This window comes from Pelodiscus sinensis, chromosome 16, assembly GCF_049634645.1.
Source record: "Pelodiscus sinensis isolate JC-2024 chromosome 16, ASM4963464v1, whole genome shotgun sequence".
Classification (NCBI taxonomy): domain Eukaryota; kingdom Metazoa; phylum Chordata; order Testudines; family Trionychidae; genus Pelodiscus; species Pelodiscus sinensis.
In genome coordinates, this window is record NC_134726.1 from 29,334,403 (window position 1) to 29,351,793 (window position 17,391).

General features: G+C 44.1%; 1 protein-coding gene across 1 annotated transcript in view; it reads right to left on the reverse strand.

Annotated features, from left to right (window-relative positions):
* GNA12 (G protein subunit alpha 12) overlaps positions 1–16,876 on the reverse strand; it is a 107,958-nt gene extending 91,082 nt beyond the window's left edge. The window contains exon 1 of the mRNA XM_006112893.4: positions 16,147–16,876. Within this exon, the coding sequence (XP_006112955.2) occupies positions 16,147–16,461 (315 nt within the window). The 5' untranslated portion in view covers positions 16,462–16,876. The remainder of the gene's footprint in view (positions 1–16,146) is intronic.
* Positions 16,877–17,391: the final 515 nt, after the last annotated feature.

Here is a 17,391-nt window from a genome sequence, read left to right on the forward strand (position 1 = left end):
TTTATTAATAAGTTGAAAAGGATTGGTCCCAGGACTGACCCTTGGGGGATACCACTAGTTACCCCTTTCCATTCTGAAAATTTACCATTTATTCCTACCCTTTGTTTCCTGTCTTTTAACCAGTTCTCAATCTAACAAAGGACCTTCTCTCTTATCGCATGGCAATGTAATTTACACATGAGCCTTTGGTGAGGGACCTTGTCAAAAGCTTTCTGAAAAATCTAAGTATACTATATCTACTGAATCCATCTTGTCCGCACGTTTGTTAACCCCTTCAAAGAACTCTAATAGATTGGTAAGACAGGATTTCCCTTTACAGAAACCATGTTGACTTTTGTCCAACAAATTATGTTCTTCTACATGCCTCACAATTTTATTCTTTACTATTCTTTTGACTAATTTGCCTGTATTGATGTTAGACTTACCGGTCTGTAATTGCCAGGATTGCCTCTAGAGCACTTTTTAAATATTGGTGTCACGTTGGCTACCTTCCAGTCATTGGGTACGGAAGCCGATTTAAAGAATAGGTTACAGACTACAGATAATAGTTCAGCAATTTCCCATTTGAGATCTTTTAGAACCCGTGGATAAATGCCATCCGGTCCCGGAGATTTGTTAACATGAAGTTTTTCTATTTGTTCCAAAACCTCCTCTAATGACACTTCAATCCGGGACAGTTCCTCAGATTCATCACCCACAAAGGATGGTGCAGGTTTTGGAATCTCCCTAACGTCCTCAGCCGTGAAGACTGAAGCAAAGAAATCATTTAGTTTCTCCGCAATGGCTTTATCGTCCTTGATTGCTCCTTTTATATCTCGATCATCTAAGGGACTCACAGGTTTTTTAGCAGGCTTCCTGCTTCTAATGTACTTAAACAGAAGGTTTATTGGTTGACAGGGACACAGCATAGCACAGACTTGTTACAGGAACAAGGAGCAGTCAGTGCAATCCATCTTGGGGAAGCCAGAAACTCAACTCACATACCCAGCAACTGGTCCCAGGCCTCTAGGCAGCCCCACCCCCTCCTTTGTTCAGATTCCTGGGCAAAGTGTTATCTGCTGTCACCTGGTCCTCAGGATGTGAGAGACTGAACACTCCATTCATCTGAAGAAGTGGGTTCTACCCACAAAAGCTCATGACACCATCTACATGTTTTGTTAATCTTTAAGGTGCTGCTAGACTATTCCTTGTTTTTTAAATATTTCCAGTTATAGACTAACTCGGCTACCTTTCTGAAGCTTTTGAACATACTTCCACAGTGAGTCATGCCCCGCCTTCCCCTCCTTATCCAGATAGTGTTGCAGTGCCCAGGGAAATTGAGACATGCACACACAGTTACTACAGAACAGCACAGGACAGCAGAATCTCACACAACACAACAAAGCAAACACAAAACAGTGAATACAGTGGCCTACAAGAGTGAATACAATCCCCACTATGTCACAATAGTATCATGAGCACAATCACAATCAGTTTCATACATACAGAATGGGAAGCAACTATCTAGGAAGGAGTACAGCAGAAAGGGATCTAGGGGTAATAGTGGACCACAAGCTAAATAGGAGTCAAGAGTGTGAGACTATTGCAAAAAAAAAGCAAACATGATTCTAGGATGCATTAATAGGTATGTTGTGAGCAAGACATGACAAGTTATTCTTCCGCTCTACTCTGCGCTAATTAGGCCTCAGTGGGAGTATTGTGTACAGTTCTGGGCACCACATTTCAAGAAAGATGGGGAGAAATTGGAGAGGGTCCAGAGAAGAGCAACAAGAATGATTAAAGGTAGAGAACATGACCTATGAAAGAAGACTGAAAGAACTGGGCTTGTTTAGTTTGGAAAGGAGAAGACTGAGGCAGGACATGATAGCGGTTTTCAGGTATCTAAAAGGGTGTCACAAGGAGGGAGAAAAAAGTATTCTTCTTGGCCTCTGAGGATAGAACAAGCAGCAATGGGCTTTAACTGCAGCAAGGAAGGTTTAGGTTGGACATTAAGAAAAACTTCCTAACTGTCAGGGTGGTTAAACTTGAATAAATTGCCTAGGGAAGTTGTGGAATCTCCATCTCTGGAGATATTTAAGAGTAGGTTAGATAAATGTCTATCAGGGATGGTCTACGCAGTACTGGGTCCTGCCATAAGGGCAGGGGACTGGAGTCGATGACCTCTCAAGGTTCCTTCCAGTCCTAGTATTCTATGATTCTGAGAGCTTTTGTGGGCAAAACCCACTTGGTAAAAAAAGACTTGGCGGGATAGCCATTTAGTCCACAACTTTAAAAACAGTTTTTAATCCTGTGGCACCTTAGAGACTTATGGACATAGATATAGTATCATGAGCTTTCGTGGGCAAAACCCACTTTGTCAGATGAGATGAGCTTGAGTGGAGAAAAAGTGAGTTTTGTCCACAAAAGCTCATGATACTATATCTGTCTATAAGACTAAGGTGCCACAGGGCTACTCATTGTTTTTAAAGTTGTGGACTAACATGGCTACCCCTCAGACTCTTCTGCACTGTTTCCCTCTACATGTCGTTCAATGATAGTCCCAATGTATTTACAAAGAATGAGGACTGTAAGAGCAGATAGCGAATAAAGGAATTCAGTATTTCATAAGTTAAAAGCAGACTATTCAATACATTCAAGATTTGATTTTTAAATACCTATTAAAAGGTATAAAGATTTGATGTAGAAGATAAAACATGAAGTTCCACAGCAGAACTGCCTCAGTCAGAATTTGCAGAACTTTGTCTGCCAACTTCTCTAAATTATTTTAATTCTCTTTTTGCAATCCCTCCCAGGTTTGAATTTGCGTAGGGTCACTTTGTGATCAGTTTGAATAATTAAAGATTTGGTAAATTTAAAAAAGGGTTGGTGCTCAAGTGTTTTCTAACTTGTGCCTGCATGGCCATGCACCAAAAATTTTAGGTCTGCCCACGTCATTTTAAGGGCCATGCAGCAGCACACACCACTCACCTTCCTGCTTCAACAAAAATTGAATAGAACCTATGATGTACTGTAGAGTGAAAACAATGTATTTCATGGATGAACCCAGGAACTCCGCTATCAATACATCAAAAGATATTGGGTGCAGTGAAAGATTTCAAGTCGCTTACTTTGAGATCAGAAATCTTCTCAAGAGCTTAAGTGGAAAAATACTGGCACACCCTTTCACTTAGTGCTCATCTACACTTGCAACACTATAGCAGCAAACCCCTGCCACTTCAGTGCTTAAGCACAGACACTATCTACATCAATCGGAGGAGTTCTCCTTTTGCCAAAGGAAATTCTCCTCCACAAAAGGCAGTAGCTAGGTCAAGAGAAGAATTCTTCTGTTTACCAGGTATTGTCTATACTGCAGGTTGGGGCTGCTTAACTGCATTGTTGAGGGATTTTTCATACTCCCAACCAATGTAGCTGAGTTGACCTAACTTTTCAGTTTAAGCCACGCTTTGGAATAAATGTAGTTTCTTTTGTCATCTCTTTACAGCATTCTTTCCTACACTCCAAACAGGAACAGTAGATAGAAATTATCTTCTGACCAGTTCAATTGACCTAAAGTTGATTTTCTGCTAAGATCAGAACAAATGTTTTTTAAACGCATAAGCCTAAAACTTACAACACATCAGATAAGGAAATCTCCAGATATTAGAGTACAACACAAAACTATCAATGCCCTGGAGGCAGACCTGTTTGCCGCTACCTATGGATTTTTTTATTTTTTTTTATATAAACAAAACGAAACAAACAAGCCATGTTTTGCTCATTTGAAAACTGTAGTACAGGACTAGGATTAATTAAAGTAGAATCTAGTTTGATTGTCCAAGATACAGTATTAAGGAAAGCTTGTTTAACATTTTAACTATTCTTGTGCCAGCCAAAATTTTGTTAATATTTGTATTACAGTCCTGATTTCAGCCTCCTGTGTGTTACTGTATCTTTCATTTGGTTAAGACAATTAGCATGGAAAAAAGGATTACTTCCACTTGCAAGGCACTTTCCTTTTTTCTCAGAAGAGAGTTTTTCCCCCCCCTCAAGTGTCACCTAATGATCACAATTCTTTAGATAACAGAGCAAAGCATTTGTTTCAGTGAAGATACCTTTCCCTTCTAAAGTTAACTTTTAGCTCTAACATAGGAAAAACCATTAGTGTTTAATCACAATTCTGTATTCAATTGGATAAAATCTTTCTTTATCCCAGGAGATCACATACTTTTCTGAAGACAGACTTTTACAGCTAGACTGTGATCCTAAAAGGTGAGGGAACCATCAATAAGTACCACACAGGAAAATAAAGCATCTTTGGCAACCATCAACACACACATCAGTCAAGTCAGCATGGACATGGGAAGAACCAAACAACTGAAGTACCACCAACCTGATGAGTCTACTCAGGCACCAAAGTCTCACCCAGTAGCCACCATCTCCTGTTTCTGCCAGTTAGGGATGCTAAAATGTTTTCAATTATGTAATCATGTAAAATTTCAGCAGTTACATGGTGACATGCACCCTCCCTTCCCCACACCACTGCCTCTGTATCAGAGGCATCAGTGTGGGGTAAGGGAGGTGGGAGCCAGTGCATGCAGGGTGTCAGCTTAAAGTTGGCACCCTGTGTGCACCAGCTTCTGCTCCTTCCCCCAGCTGCTGATTCGGATACCGAGGCAGCAGCATTGGGGGAGGGGGACAGGAAGGAGAAGGCGGGGATGGTTTTGTGAGGATTGGTGTGCATGAGGAGCCAGCTTCCAAGCCAGCTTCCCACATGTAAAGGTTCACGCCTGCTCCCCATGCTGCTGCTTCTGATACAGAGGCAGCGAGAGGCTGCGTGTAACCATGTAAATGGGTACGCTTTCACATCTCTACTGCCAGCAGGGTTGAAGACAGCGAAACGGCTGATGTTTCATTACAGTCAACCAGCACATGACAATGAAACTGCTACCGCCTACTGTTTTCAATGACACTGAAGTGATGCCAAACTGCAAAATGCTTGCAACTTTAGAGTTCTGTTTCCTACATGGGGACTATAAGACGACAATGTACAGTGTAAAAGGGGAGACTGAGGAAGAGCAAGAGGCAAAAGCGTTGCAGGGGAATGGGATGTGGAGATGAGCTGGGATGGGGTTCTCCAGAGGAGTGTCGAAATGCTACCCATCACCGGCAGAGAAGCAGGAGGGAGAAGGGAAACAGGGAAGCATGTCTTCTTAAAGGAAGAAGACAATTCCATAATTTGTACTGTAATATCACTTCTATAACTAAGTTTTTACTTCTTTATCTGGAACTCATCAATCCCAAACAGTATAAAAGTTCTATGCATAAGTGTGACTCATAATGCATTAGGTCAGCAGTTTTCAAACTATTTATCCTCTAGAGCAGGGGTTCTCAAACTTTGTGATACCATGATCCCCTAAAATGCTAAATCAATTCGTGTGACCCTACCCTCACTGCTCCATGAGTAAAGCTTATCATTTTACTGGGATTAGGATTGGACAAGAAATAAATATGCCAATAACTTGATAACTAAAATTTTTATAGGAACTAGACAAAAAAAATCAAATTTTGAATCATATTATTTAATGAACATTGAGGCTGTTCTATTCTAGTAAAAAAAACATTTGTGAAACCAAAAGATATGTAACTTTCATCATACTTTCTTGATTTAGGCCTATTTTTATCAGCAATATCAGTAGATTTGTCATCAGCTTTTCACCACCCAACAAAAACTTTTCCATGTTGTAAGGCTAAAAATTTAAAACAGATAAAAGTCTTTATAAAATTTATAACTTCACATGCACTCCAAGGACTACTAAAGACATTGCACTAGTAAACACTATGCCACGTTGGCAGAGACACATGAATATTTGCGAAAGAAGCCGAGCCTGACCATCTCAGATGACGGGATCGGCGTTTAGATCGTCAGTGGAAACACTGGACACACATGAACATTTGCGAGAGAAGTCGAGCCCAACTACTGGTAATCACATGATCAGTGTCAATGTATTGCCAGTTGAGATGCCGGAGACAAATTTTTGCAAGAGAAAAACCCGAATCCAGCTGCAATCACCCCTCTAAGTTGCTCGCGACCCCTCGGGGGTCAGGACCCACAGTTTGAGAAACGCAGCTCTAGAGATTAGGGACTTTAGCATGTAGTTGTTAGGATTAGCCAATAAGACAAGGTTTATCAATTAATCGTGTAATGACTACATGTACACCCACACCCCTCTGCCACTATGGAGCAGTCTCTGTCTGTGGTGGGCCTGTATCAGAGGCAGCAGCATGGGGCAGCAGGCAAGAGCCAGTCTGTGCTGGAAGCCGGTTTTTAAACTGGTTCCCCTAGCAGATCAGCTCCCTCCTACCATTCTGTGCTGCTGCCTCTGATAGAGACAGCAGTGCAGGTCAGCAGGGGGTTCTCTGGGATTGAGGCTGGAGCACACTGACTGACAGACTCACTTCCTGGGACCATTGAATAGTTGTGTAACCGCTGATGTTTCATGTAATTACATGACTATTCAATTACACGATATCAAATATCCCCAGCCCAGATCCCACACTCCCACTCTACTCCTGCACCCTGCCTCCTACCCAGTGCCATCAACCTCCAACCCACTCGTGCACCCACCCTCCCACCCATACCCCAACACCCTAAACTGCTTACCAGAAGCCCATGCCCATACACTGAACCTCTCATTTTTGGCCCCACCCCACAGCTTGGGGGAGGAGGGCGCACAAAATCTAATATCCTGGGCCCCCAAGGTACCTGGGGTGTAAGGGGAATGATGTGGGAAGTGTCTTTCTGCTTCTCAGTCGGGATCCCTGTCAGTTAAGTGTTTTTTGGGGTTTTTTTTGCTTCTCCCTGACTGATTTTTCTATACGTCAGTGGCCTCCTGATGCATAAAAGTTTCCTCACCCCAATCTAAAACCTAACCAAATAGATGTTTTGCTCTTAATATTTTTTCCCCTATAGCAGTTTATGAGGCTTAAGCATTAGTCTTAAGTATTCCAGAAAATGGAAGTGTTACTCCAAGAGATATACCCCAAAATGCCAGCGATATCCTTTAGCATTTCAGTTTTAACTCATTGTCAACATAAATTACTTGATGTAAATTTCATCTGAATGGTGGAATGATACATGTTAATAGTCCAATGCCACCCACATGAGAACAGGGTAAACAGTAAAAGATGACCACTCTTCCAGACTGCTAGCCCCAATGAGATATATGAACAAAGGAAAGTGTCATTTACTTAGTCCACAGGAACACAAACATTAAGAAACATTTGGATTAGCTGTGGAATCTCTGTATTTGTAGCAGCAGTGACGTCTGCCTGTCTGCAAATTGTGAAAAGACTTCTAGTCTGCAAGTCAATCCAACAAGATGAAGATGCAGCAAAACAAAAACCTGTTTGCTGCAAACAAAGCTTGCAATTAGAGTTCAAGATAGCTTGACTGCTGAGTCTGAAGGTTCAGACTGGCAAATTCTTTGGGACCTTTCAGAATTTTATTAGCTTTTTCCTTTAATTTGGATCTTTAAAGATCAAGTATTAAGAACTTATGACTGGCCTCTGGCTCATGGTTGGTTACTGTACTGATTCCTATCAGAGGCAGCAGTGAAGGTGGGAGGGAGGGAGAGTTGGGGGAGGCTACCATTAAGCAGCCTCTGTCAGCCTCAGCCCACGTTGGGCACAGGCTGCTTCGCTGCAGCAGCCCCTGTCTGCAGGTGTCCCGGGGAGCAGCCTCTGTCTATGGGGAGCTCAGACCCATAACCAACAGGCTGCTGTACTAGAAGCAGAAGCACAGGGACCTGGTTTTTAAACTGGCTTCCCTCACGGATCGTCTCCCCCTACTGCCCCATGCTGCTGCCTCTGATACAGAGGCAGCAGTGTGGGGTGAAAGCAGCCCCTGTCCATGGGGGTATCCAAGCTCCCCAGACAGTGGTTGGTGCATGAGGCACTTGGACCCCCTGCAGACAGGGGCTGCTGCCATGAAGCAGCCTCTGCCTGCAGCGGTCCCAGGCGCCTCCACCCCCGACAGATACAGAGGTAGCAGCACAGGGTAGAAGGGGGCCCCCTATGAGTGGGGTCAGGAGCACGCTGGCTGCCAGTCCTGCCCTGGGGACTATCGAATAGTCAGGTAACTGCTATGATTTCATGGTTACACAACTATTCAATTACCTGATATACAACATCCCTAGTTTCTATTTGCATGGAATGATGCAAACATGGGCTTTTGAGAGGAAACATTTGCTGAAGAGTAATAGGGCTGTGTTCTGCTGGCTCTCATTTTGTTTCTGTAAATTACAGAAGGGCTACTTAAAACCTTGTATAGACAATCCTTATTTGCACACACAAGCCTCCCTTCTCTCCCGTCTGAAAACTAACACATGAATTATCACACGCACAGGAGATCCCTTGATCTCAAACTCATGCTCACTATGCTAATGGAAGCAATTCCAGCCATCACTCAAGCATGTTTCCGTATCTTAACTGGGGTCTGCAACCTATGGCTTTCGAGCCAAATATGGCTCAACATGGAACCAAATGTGGCTCTTTTGTCATTCCCAAAATGCATGCAACTTTAATTAAAATGAAAAATTCAAAATTTTAAAAAACACATAATTACTCACGTAGTTTGAATCAATGCATGAACCTGATTTTGACCATTTATGATGTAAACTTCAAAGAAATGTGTGAAGAGATGCAGCAGCAAAAATCCCATTGACTAAAGTCTGTGAGTATGTTTCATTTATGCTATTAATAATCATGTCAATTATCAAGAATATTAAGTTGTATATTTTCATTCATGCAAATGGGCATTCTTACATGGCTCTGTTGACCACTTGTTCTGAATTTTGATGTGGTTTTGGCTCTTTGGTTTGAAAATGTTGCTGAACCCTGGTCTAGAGAATCTGTTTGAACAGTAACTTAATCTAGGGGTAATTTTTCCACCTTCTGTATTCCCAAATGATTTAAAAGTAAAATGTAAGTCAGACTGGAAAGCATCAAGGTTTGTCTCTTTACTCTATAAGGACCAATCATTTTCTGAGAAACTACCATACAGGTTAACTGAATAATATTTTGGATCAAGAGTGAATATTTAATCAAAGAAAGTAGTAACTGTTAATAGTATTCATTATCCTGTCAGCTGCCCCTCTGAACTGTGACGTCATCAGTTATGTTAACCACTTTCCTCCTGACCCTAACAAGAAGCTATCCAGATCTAGAAAGCACTATTCAAGACTGACTGAATTTATTACAGTCAGTTTGTACTGTATAATGTATTACATTTTATTGAGTCTATTCTAAAAGCACCGTGAAAGGTTCCAAGAAATACATTTCAACAACAATGGCCCTTTCCAGTTAAGTCAGGAGTAGAGGTGACAATGACCAGCGTGGACTGAAGGTAACACAAGTTAAGGAGAAGTTCAACCATATAATGTAAGGTCTAATTAATTACAACACCAGGTGTACACATCCAAAGGCTGACATAGTTCTATTTTATACCACTTATCTACTGAATTTTCTTTCATTTCCAAAGGTAAGAAAATTCGTTAGATAAGACTGTTGTTGTTCGTCCATCGTGGTCAATGAAGACCTCAACACCACTAAGTGCTTTGAGACTGGATACAGTGTGTCCGAAGATGACTTAGGCCAATTTGGGCACCAAATGTCCTGGAACATGTCAGGCAGACATGTGTAGGCATTGCAATCGTTGCGCTGGTAGTTTTGGACTTGCGCAGCATGTGCTTGTGTTGTGCTTCAGAGATGCGCCTTATTTCGAGAGCTTGGCATCCCTTGTGGATGAGACTGCGCCAGACAGGGCGGTTGTGTGCCAGCGATTCCCAGGTGGTTGTATCAATTCTGAACGACTTCAGGGGGACCTTGAGTGTGTCTTTGTAACGTTTCCTCTGTCCACCACGTGAGCGTGAGCGTTTACCAGTAGAGAGTTCCCCAAAAAGGAGCTGCTTAGGTATACGTTTGTCCGGCATACGAATGACATGACCTGCCCATCTAGTCTGTGCACTCATCAGCAGAGCGTGGACTGACGGTAAACTTGCTCTAGAGAGAACCTCAGTGTCTGGTATTTTGTCTTGCCATCTGATGCATAATATTCTGCAAGTCATGTGGAAGTGATTAAGCTGTCTTGCGTGCCTCCGATACACAGTCCACATTTCACAGGCATACAGGAGGGTGGTGAGTACCACAGCTCTATAGACCTTCAGTTTTGTTGCTTGGCTGATTCCTCGACGTTCCCATACAGTGGGGCGCAGTCTACCAAAAGCAGAACTTGCCTTCACTATTCTGCATGTGACTTCTATGTCAATGTTAGCTGCATGGGAAAGAATGCTGCCAAGGTAAGTGAACTGGTCCACTGCCTATAGCATCCGCCCTGTGATTGTGACTGTGGGTTCTGTGTACGGTGCATAAGGGACAGGCTGATACATGACTTCGGTCTTTCTGCTGTTAATGGTGAGTCCAAAGTTGTCACAAGCTGTGCAGAACTTGTCCACACTAACTTGCATCTCTGCTTCAGAGCCAGCATACAAGGCGCAATCATCGGCAAACAAGAAGTCTCTCAGAACAGTCTTTCACTTTACACAGATAAGACTGTTGTAATAGAACCGTGTCCACCCTTTGAGGTGTGCAGCTGCAACAAAGGAGAAGAGTAATACTGTCCTGTGAAAGACTAATAAAGAAGTCAACTGTAACCACAGCTACTACAAATCAAACAGCCACTAATCAAAACTAAAATACCCAGAGTATGTTTTACCTCTAGTGAAAGAGCTACTCAAGGTCAAGTGTTACTAACCCCTCCCAGGCTACTGACTTCATCCATGCAAATCCACATTGTGGATTAAAATCTATTTATACATCAGCTTTTGGAATTCCCAAAAAATGAGATGACATTTCTCCCCGGATTCTCAAACTAATAAGGGTTATGTTTTTTCTGCATGCATTATAAGTGTGTCCAAGAAGAATATCATCTTGCTCACCTAAGTGTAATTTACAACTGAATGCAACAGTATTCTCCAACTCCATCCTTTCTATTGCTTCAAACTGATGTCTGAATTTCAGACAAGCCTATGGTCAAGCACAAGCCTTTCTGATTGTGCAGCCATGATGAAATGCACATCTATACAAGGCATCCTGGAATTTTTTCATTCAAAGTACACAGCTTAAATTATGGCTAGAAACTTCAAATCGCAGTTTCTCTGGAGTTCCTTCTTACTCAAATACTAACTTTTCAGTCATTTAGTTTGTCAGTCTCAAATAATTCAGGTTGTAGGCTGAAAAAAATTAAACAATGCTTACAGTTGTAAGCGGTTTTGTCCAGTTCAATATGGACACTAATTTGGAAAAGCTCACAGATTATACTTGTATGCTTCTTCTAAAGCTGAATTTAACTGTTATAGTTCTGTGTGAAGTAATCACACATGCTGATATAGGTATTGCTTCAGTGTTAATAAGTTATTTTAATTGTTCTCATGCAGTGAAGCCTGGCTCACTTCCCTTTTTTTGTGGTGCTCTAATAGTCAAATCCAAATAGAAAACAGCAACATACATATACAAAGAGCATCAGAGTTATGACTCATCAAGTCACAGTACAGCTTGAAATCCCTAAACCTTCATTAACTGTAGTCAAAAGGAGCAAGACTTGGAGCAGTGTTTTATGTCTGAAGAGTAGTGATCAGTTTGTTCTTTGACACTTAATGGGCACTCCAAACAACATTTTTATAGAACAACAGCCATTCAGCAGATCTGAAACTTGTAACATGCAAAGACTCTCTCAGTCTCTCTCCATACATTTGGAATTCTTAAAAATCACAAACAACAACAACAAAAAAACAGCAATTACTTCTATACTATCCACTTTCCACTTCCAGGTGGGTGTGCTGAAGTAATGGAGTCTGTGTACTCAAAGCAGAACATTAACACTACTGCTTTTCAATTCAATCATGAAAAAGTCTCAAAGTTACTTTGAAACTTAGCCTTGATTAACAAGCAAAACCCTAGTTAACCAGTGATTATTTACTTTAAACCAAAGCAAAACCAACATATTTAAAGATTGTCCCACAATGCCAGAAAAAGCTAGCAGAGCTCTGAACCATCACCTGTACTATATGGAAAAGTAAATTTTGGATCACAGGTTTACTTATTTCAGCATTTTGTTTTTGAACCGTGACCTCCCAAAAGGAGGAGAAGTCTAAAAACCGTGCATTCATGCTTAATTTGCAACAAGACACAGGAAAAGTAAGAGGCTCTGAAGTCAGAAAGGAAGAAGTGGAAGTTTTAGTAATGAAGGAAAACAAACCTGTTAACATCAGAGTCAATATGACAAAAATATCTGCATCAATTCACTCCATTTTCTGTAATCCATTTATAATGTCCAAGTACTACTGCAAGAGGCACTTTATAAAGAATGCAACACAAACCATGAGGAGGGCATAATCTGTTCTCTGTGAAAAATGTAATCATATTGGGGAATAAAAAGTGACCATTTAATCAGATATGCATACTACCATTTCTAGGAAAGATCCCCAAACTGCAGGGCTACGTCTAGACTGGCATGATTTTCTGTAAATGTTTTTAACAGAAAAGTTTTTTCATTAAAAGCATTTGCGGAAAAGAGCGTCTAGATTGGCACGGACGCTTTTCCGCAAAAACACTTTTTGCAGAAAAGCATCCGTGCCAATCTAGACGCGGTTTTGCGCAGAAAGCCCCGATCGCCATCGGGGCTTTTTTGCGCAAAACAATACCGTGTTGACTACGCTGGCCCTCTTGCATAAAAGCATTTGCTCAAGAGGGCTTTTGCCCGAACGGGTGCAGCATAGTATTTCCGCAAGAACACTGACAATCTTACATGAGATCGTCAGTGTTCTTGCGCAAATTCAAGCGGCTAGTGTAGACAGCTTGCAAGTTTTTCCGCAAAAACGGTTGCTTTTGCAGAAAAACTTGCCAGTCTAGACACAGCCCAGAAGTTTTAAATACAACTGTTCTTTGATAAAGCACTGAAGAACAGTGAGAAAAGATGAGCTAAAAATGCAGTTCAACTACCAGCAATAGGGTCAAGCAGAATTAGCTTAATATGTTAAAAATACTTGCCTTTAAACAACTGGTCTTGCACTTCAGAGTTACTTAATATATGATTAAGATTTTTTTTAGTGATTACAATATTATTTAGTTGATGTAGGTATTTCCATTTATAGTTATTGGATGGTTATATTAATTTAACCATAATAAACCAACTGACAATAAGTGCTAAGTTCCATGTAATAGGCTGAAGTTACAGCTCTTCAACACCCATTAAACTGTTCTGAAAGGCAAGAGTACACCTACAGTCAACTGCAACCACTAAGAACTCTAAGAGATGATGTCCACTTATCTAGGACAGTGTTTCTCAACAAGTGGTACGAGTACCCTTAGGGGTACATGATAGAACTCGGGGGGGGGGGAGGGGTCATTAACAACTGAAATTTGGAGAAAACTGAATTTTTGTTGTAAGTTTTACAGCACTTCATAATTTTTGTACTTTTTACACCCAAAAATGTCATCGCCTGCACAGCTACAATTAAGTTGTTTAAACAAATGTGTTGCAATGGTAGAAAAAAGAAATTGTGTTTCTGAAAACTGTAGGTACTTACTTTTTTTTTTTTTTTTTAAAGAGGTACTTTATAAAAAAAGGTTGAGAAACACTGGTCTAGAAAACTGGCAAGATACCTTTAAACTATGTTAAACTGATGGTAAAGAGCAGGTACTGTGTAAGGGTAGGAAAAGAAGTGTGGCAGAATTGCTCTTTTTAAAGGTTGTATGAGAAATGCTGGTTATAAAGTTAGCACCAAAATAAACACACTAATTGAAGACTTTGTCTACTCTTAAAAGCTTAAAGTACAGCTGCTGCAGCATATTAAACCAAGAGTGCTGCTATATACAGCAAAACTCCAGTGGTCCGGCACTCCTGATGGTCCAGCACCATCTGGAACCCAGAAGTGCTCCGGGCAGCTGGACAATTGGAGCTGCTCTGCCCCCGGCTTTCTCAATTCAGCCGCTGCTGAAAATGACCAGAGGCTGACTCGGGGAAGCCTGGGGCAGAGCAGCTGGGGTGCTGCCGGGTTGGTCCCGCAGCACCAAGGGGCGCATCCCCCCAACTCCACCCCAGACCCCTCATAGCCCCTCCTTCCTATAGTCCGGAATATCTGATAATCCGGCACCCCCTGGGTCCTAAAGGTGCCGGATTATCCGAAGCTTACTGTAGTACAAACACTGGGAGACAGCTCTCCCAGCACTCTGTGCAAACCACCTCAATGAAGGGAGTAGTGCTGTACCCGGGTTCACACTAGGGCTTTACAGCATGGCAATTTACTCCACTGGGGAGAGGAGGGTTTCAAATGTTTTTTCACACTGTTGAGCCAGAAATTAACAGCATTGTGAAGACCCAGTGCAGACTTAGCCCAAGATTCAAACTACTCACTTTTGGGTATACCTGAAACTTAAGTCACACCTTCTCTTCCTTCCCTCCTCCCTCATTCTGGAAGACTAAGAGAAGGAAGCAAGTTGTAAAGCAATGGATTTTGTGGTCTGAGTGCTCCTTGTGCATTGTATGGGACTACTACTTCCTGCTGCAATGGCATATAAAGCCAATATATGGCACTTACTACCATGGCAAACTCCTTTTCCCTTCCCTTAGCCTACCATCCATTTTCAGTGATTTGCCTCGTTTTGTAGTGCTTCTTAAAGGAACTGAGATAGCAGAATTAAGCTATGAATGGTCTTCCCATTCAGTTTGAATGAAAGGGGAAGTTTCTGAAGGAAGCTTCTGAAGGAGTTCTTGACTGCAAGAGTCACTTGTTTAACTTGCTTAAAGAGAGCAGTGTTATAAAAAGTTATCCTTGGAAGCACATATTAAGATAAGAAAGCTATTTTCCTTATCTTAGATTATGCAAAAAAATCAAGGAAGGGGACATGCAGTAACTCCCAGAGCAACTACAAAGTTCCTCACTTGTACAGGTCTATGTACAGATATCGTTTTAAAAAAATATGGATTTACTCTTCTAATGTAGGTGAGCATCTTTCCTCAGTGGAGCACCGTTATGGAGAATATCGGAAATAGTCCCCATGAACACCACTTATCCATTTTTCTGTGCACAAAGGCTACTTAGATTCCTTTGGTGATCTGCCCTTTCCAAATCCCAGCTTTTATGCACCTGCAGGATTATTCTAACTAAGAGATGACTAGCACTTGGTTATTATAAAGAACACCTAAGGCACCCAAGCAGATTTGGCCTTTACAGTCAATTACCCTACACTCTCTGAATCTTGAAGATATGTTTGTACAGCACGGCCTTGAACTACAGCAACCTTTCTCTCTTCTCACCAAGAAGTCTTCACGCTCTACGCCCCAGAGCGCTGGCTTCTGCACAATAAAAATGCAAGCACTGACTGAAGGCTCCTCTCCCCCAAACGCCAAACCAGGGTGCTCATTCTGAGGCCATCACTCATAATGCTCTTGATGGGCCTTGGAGCAGTCTTCCATATAGGTCTCCATGGCTCTTGGTATCAAGTGCCTCCTATTCTCTTCAAAATGTTCCCCAATTACAGGCTTCAAAAACTATGAACACAGTATAAGGGACCTCCCCTCATCTTCAGGGTCATTGTTTAGGAAAGAACCCGCAACACCCACTCCTCTGGGTGGAGATCCTCATCTCCCTCTCATTTGCCTTTTTCCAAACATGAGGGTCTCTAACTACTCTGAGGGTGCTTACATCAGGGTTTTCCAGAGCAGACACCACACCTAGACACCACCTGGATCTTGCCCCCAGTCTCCAAGACTTGTCCATAATCATCCTCGGCCTTTAAGGCCAACCTGTTGGATGATGATCCAGAGACCTAGTAGGCCCTGTAGCCCAACTCACCTTTAGGTTACCCTCACACATGGCACACCCAGCAGCCCCGACGGGTTGACTGCAGTCAGATGGCAGCCCACAACTCCACCAGCCCTGTAAGACTGTGCTGCCGCGGGTCCCCTTCCAACCTTTGCCCCACCCTGGGGGGAGGGAGGGGCGTTGTCGGGTCGGCCCGAACTCCAGCTGCTGCTGCGCCCCATTCTCGGCAGCAGGGTGCCCCCCCGGTCCCCTCCGCCCACCCCGGGGCTCCCCCGCCCCACCGCACCTTGACGATGTTCTCGTAGATGACGGCCCGGAACTCCAGCAGCGCCTTCTGGTCGAACTCGCGGCCGTGGATGATCCGCATCTGCTTGAGGAAGGTGGACTTGCCGCTCTCGCCGGCGCCCAGCAGCAGGATCTTGACCAGGCGGCGCACGGCGCGCCGCTCCCGGGCCAGCATCGCGTCGATCTCCCGGCTGCGCCGCCGCGCCTCCCGCTCCGAGTCCCGGCTCCGCTCCTTGCCCTCCCGCCGCGGCTCCCCGCGGCTGCTGGCTTCGGCCGGCAGCAGGCAGCGGCTCAGGGTCCGCACCACCCCGGACATGGCTGCTGGGCGAGGGGACGGGATCGGCACTCGCAGCCCCGGGGAGCGCCCCCAGCACCGGGCGCAGGCCAGGCAGACGCTCTCGGAGCAGCCGCAGCCGGGGGCTAAGGGCCGGGACCGCCCATTCCCCAGCTCCGCGCGGCACTGGGGGGCTTAGCGGAGGGAAGGGGAGTGGCCCAAGGAGCCCGGCCGCGAGGGGCGGGGGAGCCGGCGGGGCGCGGCCCGGAGACCCTGAGCGGGGAGGGGCTGGTGCCGTGGCGCCTCGCAGCCGGGCAGGGGCTGAGGAGAACGGGACGAGGCCGCGCGCCACGGCGGAACGCAGCCGCTGAGGCACCTCGGGGCGGGAAAGGGAGCCCGCCGGTCACTCGACTGCCTGGCGCCCACACGGCACAGTCCGCGAGAGGGTGAGGTGGGGCGGGACTTCACTACGCTCCCAATGAATCTCATTGGGCAAAAGGGTGTCAATCAGCCCAGCCCGAGAGGCGACTGGACCCGACGCATGGAGGGAGGGGCAGCGGAGGGGGGGATGGACAAAGGGGAGGTAATTCGATGGCGGGGGGGAGGAGCCGCAAGCTGGGAGGCGGGGTAAAAGGTAGAAGCGCCAATCAGAGAGGAGAGATGGGGACCAAGGGGCGGAGTGCCCAAGGAGGCGGAGCGAAGAGGAGGAGCCTGAAGAAGGGGGTGGAAGAGGAGAGCGTCTAGAGAAGAGATAGGGAGGAGCTGCTAAGGGAGTGGAAAGTTGGCTCTGACTCTCCCCATCTGGGTGTCAGGGGAGTTCTTAGGGCCAATGGGGAGGGGACAGGAGGGCCATTTGACCTGGGAATGATGCTTAAAAGCAGGCCTCAAATTTAAACTCTTGTTAATTTTTTGGCATTTGTAAGTTTCACAACTTATTTTTATGCACATCCAAAATGTGACACAGTCCCTCAG